Source organism: Lampris incognitus, chromosome 2 (assembly GCF_029633865.1).
Source record: "Lampris incognitus isolate fLamInc1 chromosome 2, fLamInc1.hap2, whole genome shotgun sequence".
NCBI classification, from domain to species: Eukaryota; Metazoa; Chordata; class Actinopteri; order Lampriformes; family Lampridae; genus Lampris; species Lampris incognitus.
This window is the reverse complement of record NC_079212.1, coordinates 147,761,492-147,779,177: the sequence shown is the minus strand read 5'-3', so window position 1 is coordinate 147,779,177 and position 17,686 is coordinate 147,761,492. Positions and strand designations below refer to the sequence as shown.

Genomic DNA, 17,686 nt, shown 5'->3' with positions numbered 1-17,686 from the left:
ATAAATAAAATGCATTATTATTATTATTATTATTATTATTACTCAGATGAGTGAGGAAACGTTTCTCAATAAACTTTGCATCCAGACGAACTGATTCAACTTTCTTTGGTCTTTGTCTGTTGTTTTTGCTCCTTGTCTGGTGGCAAATGAATTGCCCCTTTGGGGATGAATAAAGTTGTCTATCTATTGTTCATACTAGCTAGTAATTATTTCCTCAACATTTAGTTAAACTTATGGACTAAATGTTGTGATGGAGTCAGGTAATCAGTCACACCATGTGTGATTCTTGGTAATCTAACTTGACTTGTCCCTACAGACACAGTTGGTGTGTCTGCGGGTGGGGAGCCGGATGTGAGTATGTGTCCTGGTCACTGCACTAGCGCCTCCTCTGGTCGGTCGGGGCGCCTGCTCGGGGCGGGGGGGAACTGGGGGGAACTAGATGGAGGAGGCATGTGGTAGTCTGCAGCCCTTGCCAGATCGGCAGAGGGGGTGGAGCAGCGACCGGGGCGGCTCGGACAAGTGGGGTAATTGGCCGGATACAGTTGGGGAGAAAAGGGGGGGGGGGTGATTTAGTCAACCGTCCTTGACAGACCCCTGCCTGACTCCATTAAACTGGCAGATGTGCAGCAGCGCTGCGTGTCAGAATACCGAGTACAGCTTCAGACCGGCGAGCTTCAGATGGGCCGGTTTTGGCTCAGGGCCTCCAGGAGCACACTGTTCTAGAGAGCAGCACTGAAGACACACAACAGCTCCTTCTATTTTAAGGAGCATAAAGATTTGATTTCTACTCCAGATGAAAGATATAGGCCTGCATAACCTTCCCCACTGCCTAGACACACACACACATACCTGTGCACTGTACATGTGCAGAAGTACACACTTAAACCGCGCTGGCGAGGAAGAGGAGTGGGTCCCATATGGAGCTGGCAAGATAAACAGGGTGGTATTGATCTTGAAAATGAAGACAGAAAGGAAACACAAGCCCTCTCTCTCCCCTGCAGCATGAAATAGCAGTAGATGTTATCCAGCTCACTGACCTAGAAGAAAACGGCAATCGCCTACACAGCGTGGATCCTGTGTGTGTGTGTGTGTGTTAGTGTGCACATGCACACGCATGTGCTCTCCGTGTGTCCTGACTAAAAGGGGTTATCTGAGGGTTAAGAAACCCTTGTGTTTGAATGAAGATGTTAGTGTGTGTGTGTGTGCGTGTGTGTGTGTGTCTATGTGTGTGTTTGTGTGTGTTTGCATAGCACTGTGGAATCATCTCAGGGCTATGACCCAAGCTGCTTAATTCACACACAGTTGTGACCACCTTTCAGGCCGCGGCGTGAGCTCACTGCGTTGCGGGTTTGAATGTGTCTCCCAACGTCTCTCTTTCTCAGTCAGCACGTTTACATGATGTTAGAAACAGTGGATTTATTGTGTTAGTGCGACTACAACTGGACTTTAAAAATACATGTAAACGTGTTAGTCCGACTGAAATCGTACTAAGTCGAATTTCTGGAAGTGGGACTAACACACCTAGATGACACTGTTGGGGGTGGATTTACTCTGGCATGTGTAATACGCTTCAGTCGGCCCCGAACTGGCCTAGGCGTTCTGCACATGACCCACAGTTCCCGTGGCGGGTTTTCACCCAGAAGTGGAACAGCGTAGTATCAACAGTACCAACATGGCGAGTGTTAGAGCGAGAACCACTCATTTCTGGTCAGACGAGGAGACAAACTTCATGTTGTGTCAGCTGAAGGAGCTGAATATCCTGAAGTACGTGGATGGAAGGAGAACGTGGAATGGTGGGCTATTTAAGAAAGTGGCGGAAAAGTTGGACGAAGCGGGATTTAAAATGTGACACAGTAGGTCAACCGGAAGAAGGTCCAATAGCAACCACCTGAAAGGGGGCATATTGCCACCTACCGTACCGGGGTTGGACATACTTCCATCAATAAATCGATTCTCCCCCGGTTCTTGTATACTGGGACAACGACAGTAGTCCAATTTCATGGCCTAATCGAGCTATAACCGTAGCTCGACTTAACTGTGCATGTAAACGCACTGAACGTGTTGCTTTCTGCTGAAGGCCTTCGCCTCAGTGGAGGTGGAACAGATAGTCTGAGTGGTGCAGCATGTCTGGATCAGAGGAAACAAACCTTTAGGTTTAGTTTAGGTTAACATGGGCAGTATAGTGTGATATATGATCTGCAAACTTCACACATTCATTGGTATCACTTTGGATTTCTTATATTATCTTTCTTGTTCATACTATTTCTATGTTCTTTCTTGTCTGTCTTGTTCACGAGTGAGGGTAGGATGGAGCGGGAGATTGACAGGTGGATTGGTGCAGCATCAGCAGTAATGCGGACGTTGTACTGGACCGTTGTGGTGAAGAGGGAGCTGAGCCAGAAGGCAAAGCTCTCAATTTACCAGTCAATCTTTGTTCCAACCCCCACCTATGGTCATGAGCTTTGGGTAGTAACTGAAAGGGTGAGATCGCGGATACAAGTGGCTGAAATGAGTTTCCTCCGTAGGGTGTCTGGGCTCAGCCTTAGAGATAGGGTGAGGAGCTCAGACATCCGGAGGGAGCTCGGAGTAGAGCCACTGCTCCTTCACATCGAAAGGAGCCAGTTGAGATGGTTTGGGTATCGGATCAGGATTCCTCCTGGGCACCTTCCTTTGGAGGTTTACCGGGCACATCCAACTGGCGGGAGACCCCGGGGTAGACCCAGAACTCACTGGAGGGACTACATGTCCAATCTGGCCTGGGAACGCCTTGGTATCCCCCAGGAGGAGCTGGAGGGCGTTGCTTGGGTAGAGGGATGTCTGGAGTGCCCTACTTAGCTTACTGCCACCACGACCCGACCCCGGAGAAGCGGCTGAAGATGAATGAATGAATTAATATTATCTTTCTCAACACTTGTGTCATGACTAAGTAGCACAGTCAACTTCTTGGTAAGAAGAAATTTAAAGATCCAGTATCAAAAAAAATTTTCACAAAGATATTTTCTGGCACTTTTAGGCTTCAGTTTAATTTGATAGTACAGAGACAGAAAGTATGTTATTGAGAGAGAGAGAGAGAGAGAGAGAGAGAGAGAGAGAGAGAGAGAGAGAGAGAGAGAGAGAGAGAGAGAGAGAGAGAGAGAGAGAGAGACTGACCCATCAAAAGGCGCTGACGGAGATTTGAACCGATGGTAACACCATCGGGCCCAAGCCCACTGAGCACCGGTCTCCATTTTATTTATCCAAATGCCTCTTACATCATGGAAGAACTTATTACATATGAAGATATCATGTATGAGGTAGACTGAAACATGTTCCCTCTGCTTCTTACATCTGATGGATTCCACTGCAGTTTATCTAGCCATAGCCAGGACTGGTTTAGAGATGGCAATGTCACACACTCTCTCACACAGACACACATCACCGTCATCGTCATTCATTATCTCAGTTGAGAAGGTTCATTTATGAGTGACATTTCAAATAATCAAAAGTATTTTTGTAACACTTTTAGTAATTAAAATGTCATGTAATGGACTTTACATGAGAGCAAGGACAGAACATTGAACATACATGGAACAGCAGAGCAGATGTGTGGATAGGGACCCTGGTTAGTGTTGGATGTACGTACACCGCTGTGTTGATCGAGGAGAGAATGTGACTGAATGTTATTTATGTGATTGAAGAAAAGAGTGTAGAACAATCACACACTTTCTCTACATCCTTTCTCCTCTTTGTTGATGGAGCAGTCTCTGTTTCCAGATAGCAGCAGCTTTTCTCAGCTGGTTCTGGTTCTGCTTTTTCAGGAACAGCTGGACGGTCCAGTTTGTTGTCAATGTACCCTCTCAGGTACATCATCATTTGTTTCCTTTTTACTAGAGTCATCTCTGTTTTTTGTCCAAATGTCGTCCAGGGTTTGCTGGTAAACTTGAGTAAAAATTGATCTGAACATCCCTGGAAGATGACCAAGCACTTCACCAGAGACAACAACTGAGGATGTAAAGCAGCCACTGGATTGTCAGTCAATTATTTGACAAACTTTTCCACCAAACTGGGTCTGGTTATCTTCAGATCTGTGTAGCATCAAAAAAAGGGTTTTGACACTGGGGCCTGACTTCCACAGATTGAGATGTTCCTCTCTTGAAATTGATATTGTTGCTACGTGATATGATCTGTATCAGCTGTGGATGGGTTGAAACATCCACTGCCCTACCCAACCACAGCAAAGCTAAACTTGGTCTGAGTCGTGAAGGTGTGTCTCCTGGAGAAATGCAGTCTGAGTGTTGAGGTGTTTAAGCTGAGTCAGAACCTGTTTCCTTTTTACAGGCAGGTTGAGGCCTTTCACATTCCAGCTGGTGCAGTTGACTGACAAACTCATACCAGTCCCTGGTTCAGATGTTAGTGACATTGTATATCACTGCAGGAGATAATGAACATGAACATCTATTAACAATGCTGGAGAGTGAGATACAGTCAGTATGGCAAATGAAAGGGGACATGTTTACCATCAGTAGACCAGTAGAGGAAAGATAGACCACCGAGATGAGTTTAAAAAAAAGGAGGGGGAAAAAAGGGGGCGCAAAAACAACATAATATCCACATCCTTCCACCCACCTCCCCAGATCCTTCTTTCCCTACCCCCACCCCATATCCAACCCAACAAACAAGCAAACAACTAGAGTCCTGCCAAGTGGACATGTGAAAAATAGAAATATGTCGGCACTTAGGAACTTTAGTGAACCATTTCAGTGGGAGAACAACAAGAAAATGACAGCTCCTGTGTATTCAGGCAGTGATAGCTTGTCTAGCGTCAGCCAGGTGATATTGTAAAATGCAATTTACACTAATGACGTCATCTCCATGTAATTACTGATCTCTTACCAAATACACAATAAGGGCCGGAGCTTCAGTGAACAGCTGACTACAGGCTGAGGTGGCTAAAAACAACTAACTGAGACCGGCTAATAACAATAGCATACTAGCAATGTTAAACAAAATATAATAATCATAGAGTAAATAAACATTTCCATGTCGACGTATAATCACCCTTTGCCTTTGTTTACCCACAAGTAGTGCTAGTAGTAAAAGAAAAGTCCAGCATTTGTTTTGGTGCTCAGGTAATGCTAGCGTTAGCAATCAGAGCTAGTCCATAGTCAGTCAGCTATTATAGCTAGTTGTTAGCCTGGGGAGCGAACATCAGTAATATTGCCATAGTACTTTACCGTGCGTGGTTAATAACATCGAACCATCATGAGCTGACTAGCTGACCAGGATATCACTCCAGATATCCTGCTTCTTCATATACTGCTTCTTCAAGAGTGTTGAACATGGACTGGTTGCCATTGTGTGTAATCCTAAATGGCGCAGGGAAAAGCAGGCCATATTTTACCCCCTGACGATCTCGGAGCAGTTTCTTGACCTCATCGAATCCGCTTGTGCGTTGCGTAGTGTTCTCGTTGACCATAAAATAGTATACACGAACAATGAAGGGACGTGGCCTCTCTCCAGATTTGGGACATGGCGGCAGGCAGTGAACGGTGTGCTCTGTCAGGTATCTGTCTTTCTTCTAGTTGCAAAACATCTTTGAGCAGGCCAGCAATGAAGAAAGAGAGCCACTCTATTTTTGTCATTGTACAGGCTACAATGACATTTGTCTTCTGCATTTAACCATCCTACTGTATAGGAGCAGTGGGCAGCTGCAGCGCCCAGGGACCAACTCCTGTTCTTCTTTCCATTGCCTTGCTCAGGGGCACAGACAGGAATATTAACCCTAGCACGCATGTCTTTTTGATTATGGGAGGAAACCGGAGCACCCGAAGGAAACCCACGCAAACAGGGGGAGAACATGCAAACTCCACACAGAAAGGACCTGGGACGGCATGGGGTTTGAACCCAGGACCTTCTTGCTGTGAGGCAACAGTGCTGACCACTGGGCCACTGTGCTGCCCAATGAAGTCAGTTGGACATGGTCCCTCCACGCCTTCATGTAGAACAATAATTCTCAAATAGTTCGTGCATAACCTTCCCTCTAAATCCTCACACCTGTTTAGTGAGACCCTGTAACTTGCACTCCAGGGATGTGGTCTCAGCCGACCAGTGATTTGCCCCCTTTTCCAATTCTGTCACACGGCTAGACAGAGGCCCAGCATCAGATCTGACTGACGCTAAGTCACCGTGCAGTTGGAGCTGTATCGATGCAATTTCGGACCTCAGAGACGTTGCCACAGTGTCTATTTTAGCATCCACGGACGCACAAATGTCTTCTTTCAGTGACGTTAACACAGTGCTATTGACTCCCTTCGAGCTGGTGTAACAACTGAGGACAGCGTTGTCTGAGGCGGTGGAGTTAGCTTGATCGGTGTTAGCCATCGTGTTAGCACCCTTAACACGTGTAGTAGTAGGCATAGTGCGTAGATATAATGTAGTACCCAAACAGACGTAATAGTGAAAAAATATACTGCCAGAATGATTATTTGTTCCCGACTGAAGCAAATAAGCGATGTAGGTACAAAAGCACCGTTGTTTTATCAAACTATTGAACAGTTGGCAGGGAGCTGTAAAGTCTTCCGCCTGCCCACTCGTCACGCCACCGGAAGTCCTCAGGCATGCTGTTATTTTTAACACATCTTCTTGTCCGCCTCTCTGAACTAACTGAAAACAAAAGAGGCTGTTGTTCGGTTTCTGTGTTCAGACCATCTGAATTTAGTTCCAGCTCTCGTTTTCAGATCCATCTGCTGAACTTGGCTGGCAGAGGAGGCCTGGCGGGTCAGGTGGGATCTGGTGTTTTCAGAAGTAGGCTCCCATCAGAAGACACACTCAGAACCGTGCTCTGTCTGAAACCAGGCCCTGTTTGCCATGTAGTGCACTGTAGTCACCTGCCACCATTTTGTTTGAGTGTCCAAACTGTAATTAAAATTTATTCACTACTTAGTGGCCACAATGCAACTGAAAATGTAGGGACCAATGCCTGTGCACTACTTTGTGCTGAAATACCACAATGCATTGCTTCACCTCTCCCCTGCTCTGCTTGTGCTTCTTTTTGCTGTCAACTGCAGCGTGACGGACGAGAAGAAGATGCAGAATGAAGATTCAGTTGTGTCTGAAATCTCCATTTATTACTTCCTGTTGGGTATATTACCGTCTCATATGTAAGCAGTACTGAAGCAGTGGCGTCCAGGTGGCATGGCGGTCTATTCTGTTGCCTACCAACACAGGGATCGCTGGTTCGAATCCCCATGTTACCTCCAGCTTGGTCAGGCGTCCCTACAGACACAATTGGCCGTGTCTGCAGGTGAGAAGCCGGATGTGGGTATGTGTCCTGGTCGCTGGACTAGCGCCTCCTCTGGTCGGTCGGGGAGGGGGAACTGGGGGGAATAGCGTGATCCTCCCAGTCGCTACGTCCCCCTGGTGAAACTCCTCACTGTCAGGTGAAAAGAAGCGGCTGGCGACTCCACATGTATGGGAGGAGGCATGTGGTAGTCTGCAGCCCTCCCCGGGTCGACAGAGGGGGTGGAGCAGAGGCTGGGACGGCTCGGAGGAGTGGGGTAATTGGCCAAGTACAATTGGGGGGAAAAGGGGGGAAATCCAAAAAAAAAAGTAAAAATAAAAAGAGGAGCACTGAAGCAGGGAGGGATTCTGGACAGGCTCTGGTGTTGACGGAGCTGCAGATGTGACATCACCGCTCACATCCTGCCAACATTGTATGTGTGTGTGTGTGTGTGTGTGTGTGATGAGGGGGGGGGGGTCTTGTGTCTGGTCTCTGGTGGTCAGTTTCTCAGATACCCAGCCACACTCATTACTGTCAGGGTGATGCTCCTCAGTCCTCTCTAACATATCCCCTCTCATCTTCCCGTTTCCTCCTCATCTCTTCTCTCTCTCTCATCCTCTCCTCTCCTCTCCTCTCCTCTCATGTCCTCTCCTCTCATGTCCTCTCCTCTCGTGTCCTCTCCTCTCCTCTCCTCTCCTCTCATGTCCTCTCCTCTCCTCTCCTCTCGTGTCCTCTCGTGTCCTCTCCTCTCCTCTCATGTCCTCTCCTCTCATGTCCTCTCGTGTCCTCTCCTCTCATGTCCTCTCGTGTCCTCTCCTCTCGTGTCCTCTCCTCTCCTCTCATGTCCTCTCCTCTCATGTCCTCTCGTGTCCTCTCCTCTCGTGTCCTCTCCTCTCGTGTCCTCTCGTGTCCTCTCGTGTCCTCTCCTCTCCTCTCATGTCCTCTCCTCTCCTCTCGTGTCCTCTCCTCTCATGTCCTCTCCTCTCCTCTCGTGTCCTCTCCTCTCGTGTCCTCTCCTGTCCTCTCATGTCCTCTCCTCTCATGTCCTCTCCTCTCCTCTCGTGTCCTCTCCTCTCATGTCCTCTCCTCTCATGTCCTCTCCTCTCGTGTCCTCTCCTCTCCTCTCCTCTCGTGTCCTCTCCTCTCCTCTCATGTCCTCTCCTCTCATGTCCTCTCCTCTCATGTCCTCTCCTCTCGTGTCCTCTCCTCTCCTCTCCTCTCCTCTCATGTCCTCTCCTCTCCTCTCCTCTCGTGTCCTCTCGTGTCTTCTCCTGTCCTCTCGTGTCCTCTCCTCTACTCTCATGTCCTCTCGTGTCCTCTCCTCTCGTGTCCTCTCCTCTCATGTCCTCTCCTCTCATGTCCTCTCATGTCCTCTCCTCTCGTGTCCTCTCCTCTCCTCTCCTCTCCTCTCGTGTCCTCTCGTGTCCTCTCCTCTCCTCTCATGTCCTCTCCTCTCCTCTCGTGTCCTCTCCTCTCATGTCCTCTCCTCTCCTCTCGTGTCCTCTCCTCTCGTGTCCTCTCCTGTCCTCTCATGTCCTCTCCTCTCATGTCCTCTCCTCTCCTCTCCTGTCCTCCCCTCTCATGTCCTCTCCTCTCATGTCCTCTCCTCTCGTGTCCTCTCCTCTCCTCTCCTCTCGTGTCCTCTCCTCTCCTCTCATGTCCTCTCCTCTCGTGTCCTCTCCTCTCTGTCTCTCTCCACTCATTCAGACAGTGGCGCTCCTGGAGAAGAGGCTGACTCTGATGGAGGACAAGCTGAAGGAATGTGTGGACAGCCAGGCAGAGATCAGCCTCCACCTGCAGAGGAGGGACCACGTGGTCCAGAGAGACGAGGCCCAGCAGGACACTGATGGATGATGGACACATGGACACTCACTCTGCCCTGCTTTCCCCACGTATCAGCACTCCCAGTGTATGATGACAGTCACACACACACACACACCATAACACACACACCATAACACACAGACACACACACACCATAACACACACACCATAACACACAGACACACACACACCATAACACACACACCATAACACACAGACACACACACACCATAACACACATATGCTTTGACACAAACATCCAAACAGATAGCAACATAAGCACACACAGAAACACACACACACACACACACTAAGACAGACATGCACACAGTCACATGTACATACAACCATGACCATTCACACGCACACTAACAAACACACAACCCCAACAAACATGCGGGATGGCCATGAAAACACAATCACACACACACACACAGCTAGCTGGGTGAGACTGTGCTGCTGGTGTGTGTGTACTGGTGTGTGTGTACTGCTGGTGTGTGAAGCCATGCAGATACGACACAGCCGGAAGTCACACAAAGAATATTGTTGAGAAAAATCCTTGTTCTGACCTGCTGTCACAAGCTCTGTGTGTGTGTGTGTGTGTGTGTGTGTGTGTCTTTTTTTTGTACACATTTGTATTTAAAATGGCATTGAGAAGTTGTTTTTTGTTTCGATTATGTTTGTTTTTGCCTCAAATTTCCTTGTTACAGCACAGACACTGTGCGGCGTGTGTCCTGCAGGCTTGTGTGTGTGCAGTGTGTGTCCTGCAGGTGTTGTGTGTGTGTGCAGTGTGTGTCCTGCAGGTGTTGTGTGTGTGAAGTGTGTGTCCTGCAGGTGTTATGGGTGTCCAGTGTGTGTCCTGCAGGTGTTGTGTGTGTGCAGTATGTGTCCTGCAGGTGTTGTGTGTGTGAAGTGTGTGTCCTGCAGGTGTTATGGGTGTCCAGTGTGTGTCCTGCAGGTGTTGTGTGTGTGCAGTGTGTGTCCAGCAGGTGTTGTGTGTGTGAAGTGTGTGTCCTGCAGGTGTTGTGTGTGTGAAGTGTGTGTCCTGCAGGTGTTATGGGTGTCCAGTGTGTGTCCTGCAGGTGTTGTGTGTGTGCAGTATGTGTCCTGCAGGTGTTGTGTGTGTGCAGTATGTGTCCTGCAGGTGTTGTGTGTGTGCAGTGTGTGTCCTGCGGGTGTTGTGTGTGTGCAGTGTGTGTCCTGCAGGTGTTGTGTGTGTGGAGTATGTGTCCTGCAGGTGTTGTGTGTGTGCAGTGTGTGTCCTGCGGGTGTTGTGTGTGTGCAGTGTGTGTCCTGCAGGTGTTGTGTGTGTGCAGTGTGTGTCCTGCAGGTGTTGTGTGTGTACAGTCTGTGACACAGTGTTGAATCTTATGAAATAATTTATTTTTATATATTTTTCATACTGGCACCTTTTCTAACCGGGTGGTGACATGTTGGGTTTTCTAACCGGGTGGTCACATGTTGGGTTTTCTAACCGGGTGGTCACATGTTGGGTTTTCTAACCGGGTGGTGACATGTTAGGTTTTCTAACCAGGTGGTCACATGTTGGGTTTTCTAACCGGGTGGTGACATGTTAGGTTTTCTAACCGGGTGGTCACATGTTGGGTTTTCTAACCGGGTGGTGACATGTTGGGTTTTCTAACCAGGTGGTGACATGTTGGGTTTTCTAACCGGGTGGTGGCATGTTGGGTTTTCTAACCGGGTGGTCACATGTTGGGTTTTCTAACCAGGTGGTGACATGTTGGGTTTTCTAACCGGGTGGTCACATGTTGGGTTTTCTAACCGGGTGGTCACATGTTGGGTTTTCTAACCAGGTGGTGACATGTTGGGTTTTCTAACCAGGTGGTGACATGTTGGGTTTTCTAACCGGGTGGTGACATGTTAGGTTTTCTAACCAGGTGGTGACATGTTGGGTTTTCTAACCGGGTGGTGACATGTTGGGTTTTCTAACCGGGTGGTGACATGTTAGGTTTTCTAACCGGGTGGTCACATGTTGGGTTTTCTAACCGGGTGGTGACATGTTGGGTTTTCTAACCAGGTGGTGACATGTTGGGTTTTCTAACCGGGTGGTCACATGTTGGGTTTTCTAACCGGGTGGTCACATGTTGGGTTTTCTAACCAGGTGGTGACATGTTGGGTTTTCTAACCGGGTGGTGGCATGTTAGGTTTTCTAACCAGGTGGTGACATGTTGGGTTTTCTAACCGGGTGGTGGCATGTTGGGTTTTCTAACCGGGTGGTCACATGTTGGGTTTTCTAACCGGGTGGTCACATGTTGGGTTTTCTAACCGGGTGGTGGCATGTTGGGTTTTCTAACCGGGTGGTGACATGTTGGGTTTTCTAACCAGGTGGTGACATGTTGGGTTTTCTAACCGGGTGGTCACATGTTGGGTTTTCTAACCGGGTGGTGACATGTTGGGTTTTCTAACCAGGTGGTGACATGTTGGGTTTTCTAACCGGGTGGTCACATGTTGGGTTTTCTAACCGGGTGGTGACATGTTGGGTTTTCTAACCGGGTGGTGACATGTTGGGTTTTCTAACCGGTTGGTGACATGTTGGGTTTTCTAACCGGGTGGTCACATGTTGGGTTTTCTAACCAGGTGGTGACATGTTGGGTTTTCTAACCGGGTGGTCACATGTTGGGTTTTCTAACCGGGTGGTGACATGTTGGGTTTTCTAACCAGGTGGTGACATGTTGGGTTTTCTAACCGGGTGGTGGCATGTTGGGTTTTCTAACCGGGTGGTCACATGTTGGGTTTTCTAACCGGGTGGTGACATGTTGGGTTTTCTAACCGGGTGGTGACATGTTGGGTTTTCTAACCGGGTGGTCACATGTTGGGTTTTCTAACCGGGTGGTCACATGTTGGGTTTTCTAACCAGGTGGTGACATGTTGGGTTTTCTAACCAGGTGGTGACATGTTGGGTTTTCTAACCGGTTGGTGGCATGTTGGGTTTTCTAACCGGGTGGTGACATGTTGGGTTTTCTAACCGGGTGGTCACATGTTGGGTTTTCTAACCGGGTGGTGACATGTTGGGTTTTCAGGATGTGTTTGTCAGAAGTGTAAAACAAAATTCTTCATTTCCTGTTTCTGATGTAAATCATCGGAATGATATGTTGTGATTTTTACAATAAACCTTTTTAAGTTTTTAGTGGGATTCTATTTATGTTGTTCTGTTCTGTTATGTGTGTACGTGTTTTGTGTGTATGTGTATGCGTGAGTTTTTGTGTGTGTGTATTGGTGTGGAGGGGGGATAGACGACCACACACACACACACACAACTTGCTTGCTTGCTGGTTGTCCATCGTGTCCGATGATGACCATCTTCTCCTATTTGTGGGTCCTTTGGTGGCTGAATAGTGCGATCCTGGATGCACAGTTGTGGTTGCAGACCGGGCATGTAAAAGTGGTGCTGGGGGGGGGGGGGCAGGAGTAGCTTTGTGAGCATGCCTCTTCACACGCTTTGCTACATGTCGTTGTGTGCACTGGTTTTCCATATACTTCTCTCCCTGTGAGACGTGAGAGCACCAGATGGTGAGGCAGAAAGCAAGTTCCTCCAAAGAAGAGGGGTTGAGCTGGCATCTTTTCAGGGTGTTCTTCATTTGGTCTTTAAACCGCTTCTTCTGCCCACCAGCAGTGTGTTGACCAAGGTGTAGTTGGCCGTAGAGGACTTTACGTGGGAGTCGTTGGCTGGGCATGCGAATAACATGCCCAAGCCACCTGAGTTGATGGTGTTTTAGGGTAGACTCCACGCTGCAGCTGCCTACCCGCTCCAACAACTCTGTGTGTGGCACTCTGTCCTCCCAAGTCCTGCCGAGGATCCTCTGGAGACATTTTACATGGAAGGCCTCCAGGCTTCTGAGATGGTGCTGTAGATGGTCCATGCCTCACATCCATAGAGTAGTGAGGAGATGCACACTGCTCTGTAAACAAGCACTTTGGTGTGGAGACTGAGGTTGCTGTTCTGGAAAACCCTTCTCCTTAGACGACCAAAAGATGTTGAGGCTTGTTTGAGGCGGTGCTGGATCTCATCATCCATCGTGCAGGTGGCAGATAGTCTGCTTTCCAGGTATCTGAAGGCAGGAACAGTGGCCAGTTGTTGCCCTTCTGCTGTGAAGGTCGTTGGGTGGCTTGGGAGGCCGGCAGTCAACTGAGAGATTACCTCTGTCTTTTGGGTGTTGATGATCAGCCCAATTCTCCTCTATGCAGTTACAACTGCCGACAGAGTGTTTTGTAGGGCTTCTGGTGTGTGGGCTACCAGGGTACAATCGTCGGCATACTGTAGCTCAATGATGTTCTCAGAGGTCAACTTGGTGGTTGCCTGAAACCTCCTAATGTTGAATAGGTTACCGAGGTTACCGAGCCTGAAGTCAATGGTGACTCCAGCCTGCTTCTCCATTCTCCTTCATAACAATGTTGTAACAGAGACTAAGAAGATATTGAACAGGACTGGGGCTAGCACACAGCCTTGTCTGACTCCAGTCTGCACACCAAAGGGCTCAGAACTGTGGTTCCCCACTACCACTCGGGCCACCATCATTCCTGAGTGAAACTGTCCAAGGATGGTGAGAAACTTGGGTGGACATCCAAATTTCTTCAGGACTTGCCACAGCAGGTCCCTGTTGACTGTATCAAATGCCTTTGAGAGGTCTATGAATGCTGTGTATAGATCCTTGTGCTGTTCTCGGCATTTCTCCTGGAGCTGGTGTGTGACAAAGATCATGTCAATGGTCCCTCTATCCTTTCGGAAGCCACATTGTGACTCTGGTATGACCTGTTCGGCTATTGCGAGTGTTAGTCTGCGGAGCATGATCTTGGCTAGAACCTTTCTGGCAATGGCCAGTAGTGAAATCCCCCTACTGTTAGAGCAGATGGATTTGTCTCCTTTGTTTTATTAAATGGTCACAATGTTGGCGTCTTTCCGCTGTTGGGGGACACACTTGCGACTCCGCACCTCAAGGACGTAGCGATACAGTGTCCTGGTACAGAGGTAGGCTCCTTCCTTGAGGATTTCAGCTGGAATGTTATCAGTCCAGGGGTTTTGCTGTTTTTCAGGGTCTTGACTGCATCTAGGATTTCCTTGAAAGTTGGTGGGAGGTCTAGGTCTTGCAAGATAGGCTGTTCAGGGAGCTCTGCCAGTACAGTTGAGTCCACTGGGGTGGGCTGGTTGAGCAGGGTGTTAAAATGCTCAGCCCACCACTCCACTAACAGGGCCTGATCCTTGATGAGAGTTGTTCCATCAGCAGACCTAACGGGTGCCAGGGAGCAGTTTCTGGGGCCATATATGGTCTTAATTGCGTCATAGAAACCATGCATGTCGTTCCTGTCTGCATGAGCCTGGATTTCGTTGGCTTTCAAAATCCACCACTCACTTTGCAGATTCCGCAGAGCTGCTTGGGCCTCAGAGCGGAGGTCTTACCATTTTTCCTTGAGAGTTTGGGATGGTGGGTTGCTGAGGGCGGCTCTGTGTGCCTTATGCATGTTGTCCAGGAGGGGGGAGATCATTCCGGCATTGTCATCAAACCAGTCCTGATGTTTCTTGGCTTTGAAGCCAATGGATTGGGCTGCATTGTCAAAGAGGGTGGTGCTCAGAGAGGTCCACTTTTCATCCATCCCAGACTCTGAGTTGATCAGCTGTTCAACGTCAACTAACTTGTCAGCAAGAGAACGACGGAAGCTGTTTCGGGTGTCGCTGTTGGAGAGTCTGGTGCAGTGGAGTGGTTTCTTTTTTGGCCCAGATTGGCGTCTCAAAGGTCGGACATGCACTCTGACTTTTGTCAGGATCAAACGGTGGTCTGTCCAGCAGTCTGCTCCTCGCATAGCTCTTGTAAGGAGCACGTCTTTAAGATCAGCCCACCTCACGATAGCATAATCAAGCAGGTGCCAGTGTTTGGATCTTGGATGCATCCAGGATGCCTCGTATTTATTCTTTTGTTGGAAAATGGTGTTTGTGATGGTGAGGTCATGTTCCGAGCACAGACTAAGAAGTCTTACGCCATTGGGGTTGACTTTTCCAATGCCGTGGGCGCCAATCACTCCATTCCAATTCTGCATGATCCTCCCGACTCGGGCATTAAAATCAGCAAGCAAAATGACTTTGTCGCTCCTTGGGATGTTGATGAGTATACCACCGAGTGCCTGGTAGAAGCATCTTCCTCTTCATCATGAGATGGTAAAGTTGGAGCGTGGCACTTATCAAGGTGATGTATCGACATTTGCGAGGGGTATACGGAGAGTCATCAGCCGCTCGCTAATGCCCACTGGTGTTTCTTCGAGTTTGGGTAAGAGACTGTTCTTGATTGCAAAACCAACTCCATGGATGTGTTGACCTCCCAGGGGGTATCCTTTCCAAAAGAATTTATAGCCCCCTCATACTTGGGTGAGTGAGCCCTCTTCAAGGAGCCTGGTCTCACTGAGTGCCGCCACATCCACACAGTAGCGCTTCAGCTCGCTGTGTTGTTCTGCGTTGAGGTCTGTCCGCACCATGGCGGACCTCCAGGAGGGTCCTTATGGTCCATGCTGCACTTCTTAGTGGTAGAGTGTGTGTTTTCCACCACGTAGTGGAAGGGCTTCCTGCATATATATATATATATATATATATATATATATATACACACACACACACACACATACATACATACACACACATACATACACACACACACATATACAGACGTACACATATATGTATACACACATACATACATATACACATATAAACACACATACATACATACATACATATACACACATATATATACACACACATACATACATACATATACACACACGCACACACACAGAACGGCTCCCTGTACGATGGGCCTCAACCAGACTGCTGCCAGGAGCCCTGGAGGAGGAGCAGGTTCAATAACTGCCGTGTGTGTGTGTGTGTGTGTGTGTGTGTGGGAGGGGATGGTGATCGATGAGATGAGAAGCACATCTGGATATATTTTCCTTGTGCACTGTGGTTGCTGCCACTGCCTGTGTGTCTTTGTGTGTGTGTGTGTGTATGTACTTTTTAGCAGTTCAGTGTGTGTGTTAGTTTGTGTGTGCGTGTTTTTTAGTTCACAGTGTGATTGTGTGTGTGCTCATGTGTGTGTGTGTTTCAGTGTTAGTGAGTCCTCGCTCCTTCTGGTGTTTGTTTGTGGAGTGCTCTTCAGAACCAGGAGAGTGATGTGGCATCTGATGTCTCGGTCCAGTGGACCAGTTGCTGTGATCAGGAAACCAGAGACCAGTCCCGCTGTGAGTCCTCCATGTTTGTCTGTCTCATTTCTAAAGACTCACACCACCATTAAACTGAGTCAGATGAAGACGGACTCACCTCCCACCACAGACACAAACCTAGAGAAATACTACAGCACAACGAAATAGCACAGCAGAAATACTACAGCAGAAATACTACAGCACAACGAAATACCACAGCAGAAATACTACTGCAGAAATACTACTGCAGAAATACTACAGCAGAAATACTACAGCACAACGAAATACCACAGCAGAAATACCACAGCAGAAATACTACAGCAGAAATACTACAGCAGAAATACTACAGCACAACGAAATACCACAGCAGAAATACTACTGCAGAAATACTACTGCAGAAATACTACAGTGTTTATCACACAAGGTTGAATCAGTACATCAGGACACAACGTTTCATCATCATCTAAGTGTCCTCTTCAGTCTCACCTGACTGCAGGTGTCCCCACCCTTATAAACAATACACCGACTGCAGGTGTCCCCACCCTTATAAACAATACAGTGACTGCAGGTGTCCCCACCCTTATAAACAATACAGTGGCTGCAGGTGTCCCCACCCTTATAAACAATACACCGACTGCAGGTGTCCCCACCCTTATAAACAATACACCGACTGCAGGTGTCCCCACCCTTATAAACAATACAGTGACTGCAGGTGTCCCCACCCTTATAAACAATACAGTGACTGCAGGTGTCCCCACCCTTATAAACAATACAGTGACTGCAGGTGTCCCCACCCTTATAAACAAGACAGTGACTGCAGGTGTCCCCACCCTTATAAACAATACAGTGACTGCAGGTGTCCCCACCCTTATAAACAATACAGTGACTGCAGGTGTCCCCACCCTTATAAACAATACAGTGACTGCAGGTGTCCCACCCTTATAAACAATACAGTGACTGCAGGTGTCCCCACCCTTATAAACACTACAGTGACTGCAGGTGTCTCCACCCTTATAAACAAGACAGTGACTGCAGGTGTCCCACCCTTATAAACAAGACAGTGACTGCAGGTACCCCCACCCTTATAAAGACTACAGGTGTCCCACCCTTATAAACAATACAGTGACTGCAGGTGTCCCACCCTTATAAAGACTACAGGTGTCCCACCCTTATAAACAATACAGTGACTGCAGGTGTCCCCACCCTTATAAACAATACAGTGACTGCAGGTGTCCCCACCCTTATAAACACTACAGTGACTGCAGGTGTCCCCACCCTTATAAACAAGACAGTGACTGCAGGTGTCCCCACCCTTATAAACAATACAGTGACTGCAGGTGTCCCCACCCTTATAAACACTACAGTGACTGCAGGTGTCCCACCCTTATAAACAAGACAGTG

At 48.2% G+C, this 17,686-nt stretch overlaps 1 protein-coding gene across 1 annotated transcript in view; it reads left to right on the top strand.

Moving 5' to 3' along the window:
• Positions 1 to 9,112, top strand: part of LOC130133026 (POC1 centriolar protein homolog A-like) — an 83,590-nt gene extending 74,478 nt beyond the window's left edge. Inside the window, exon 14 of the mRNA XM_056301912.1 lies at positions 8,966 to 9,112. Within this exon, the coding sequence (XP_056157887.1) occupies positions 8,966 to 9,112 (147 nt within the window). The remainder of the gene's footprint in view (positions 1 to 8,965) is intronic.
• The last annotated feature ends 8,574 nt before the right edge of the window (positions 9,113 to 17,686 follow it).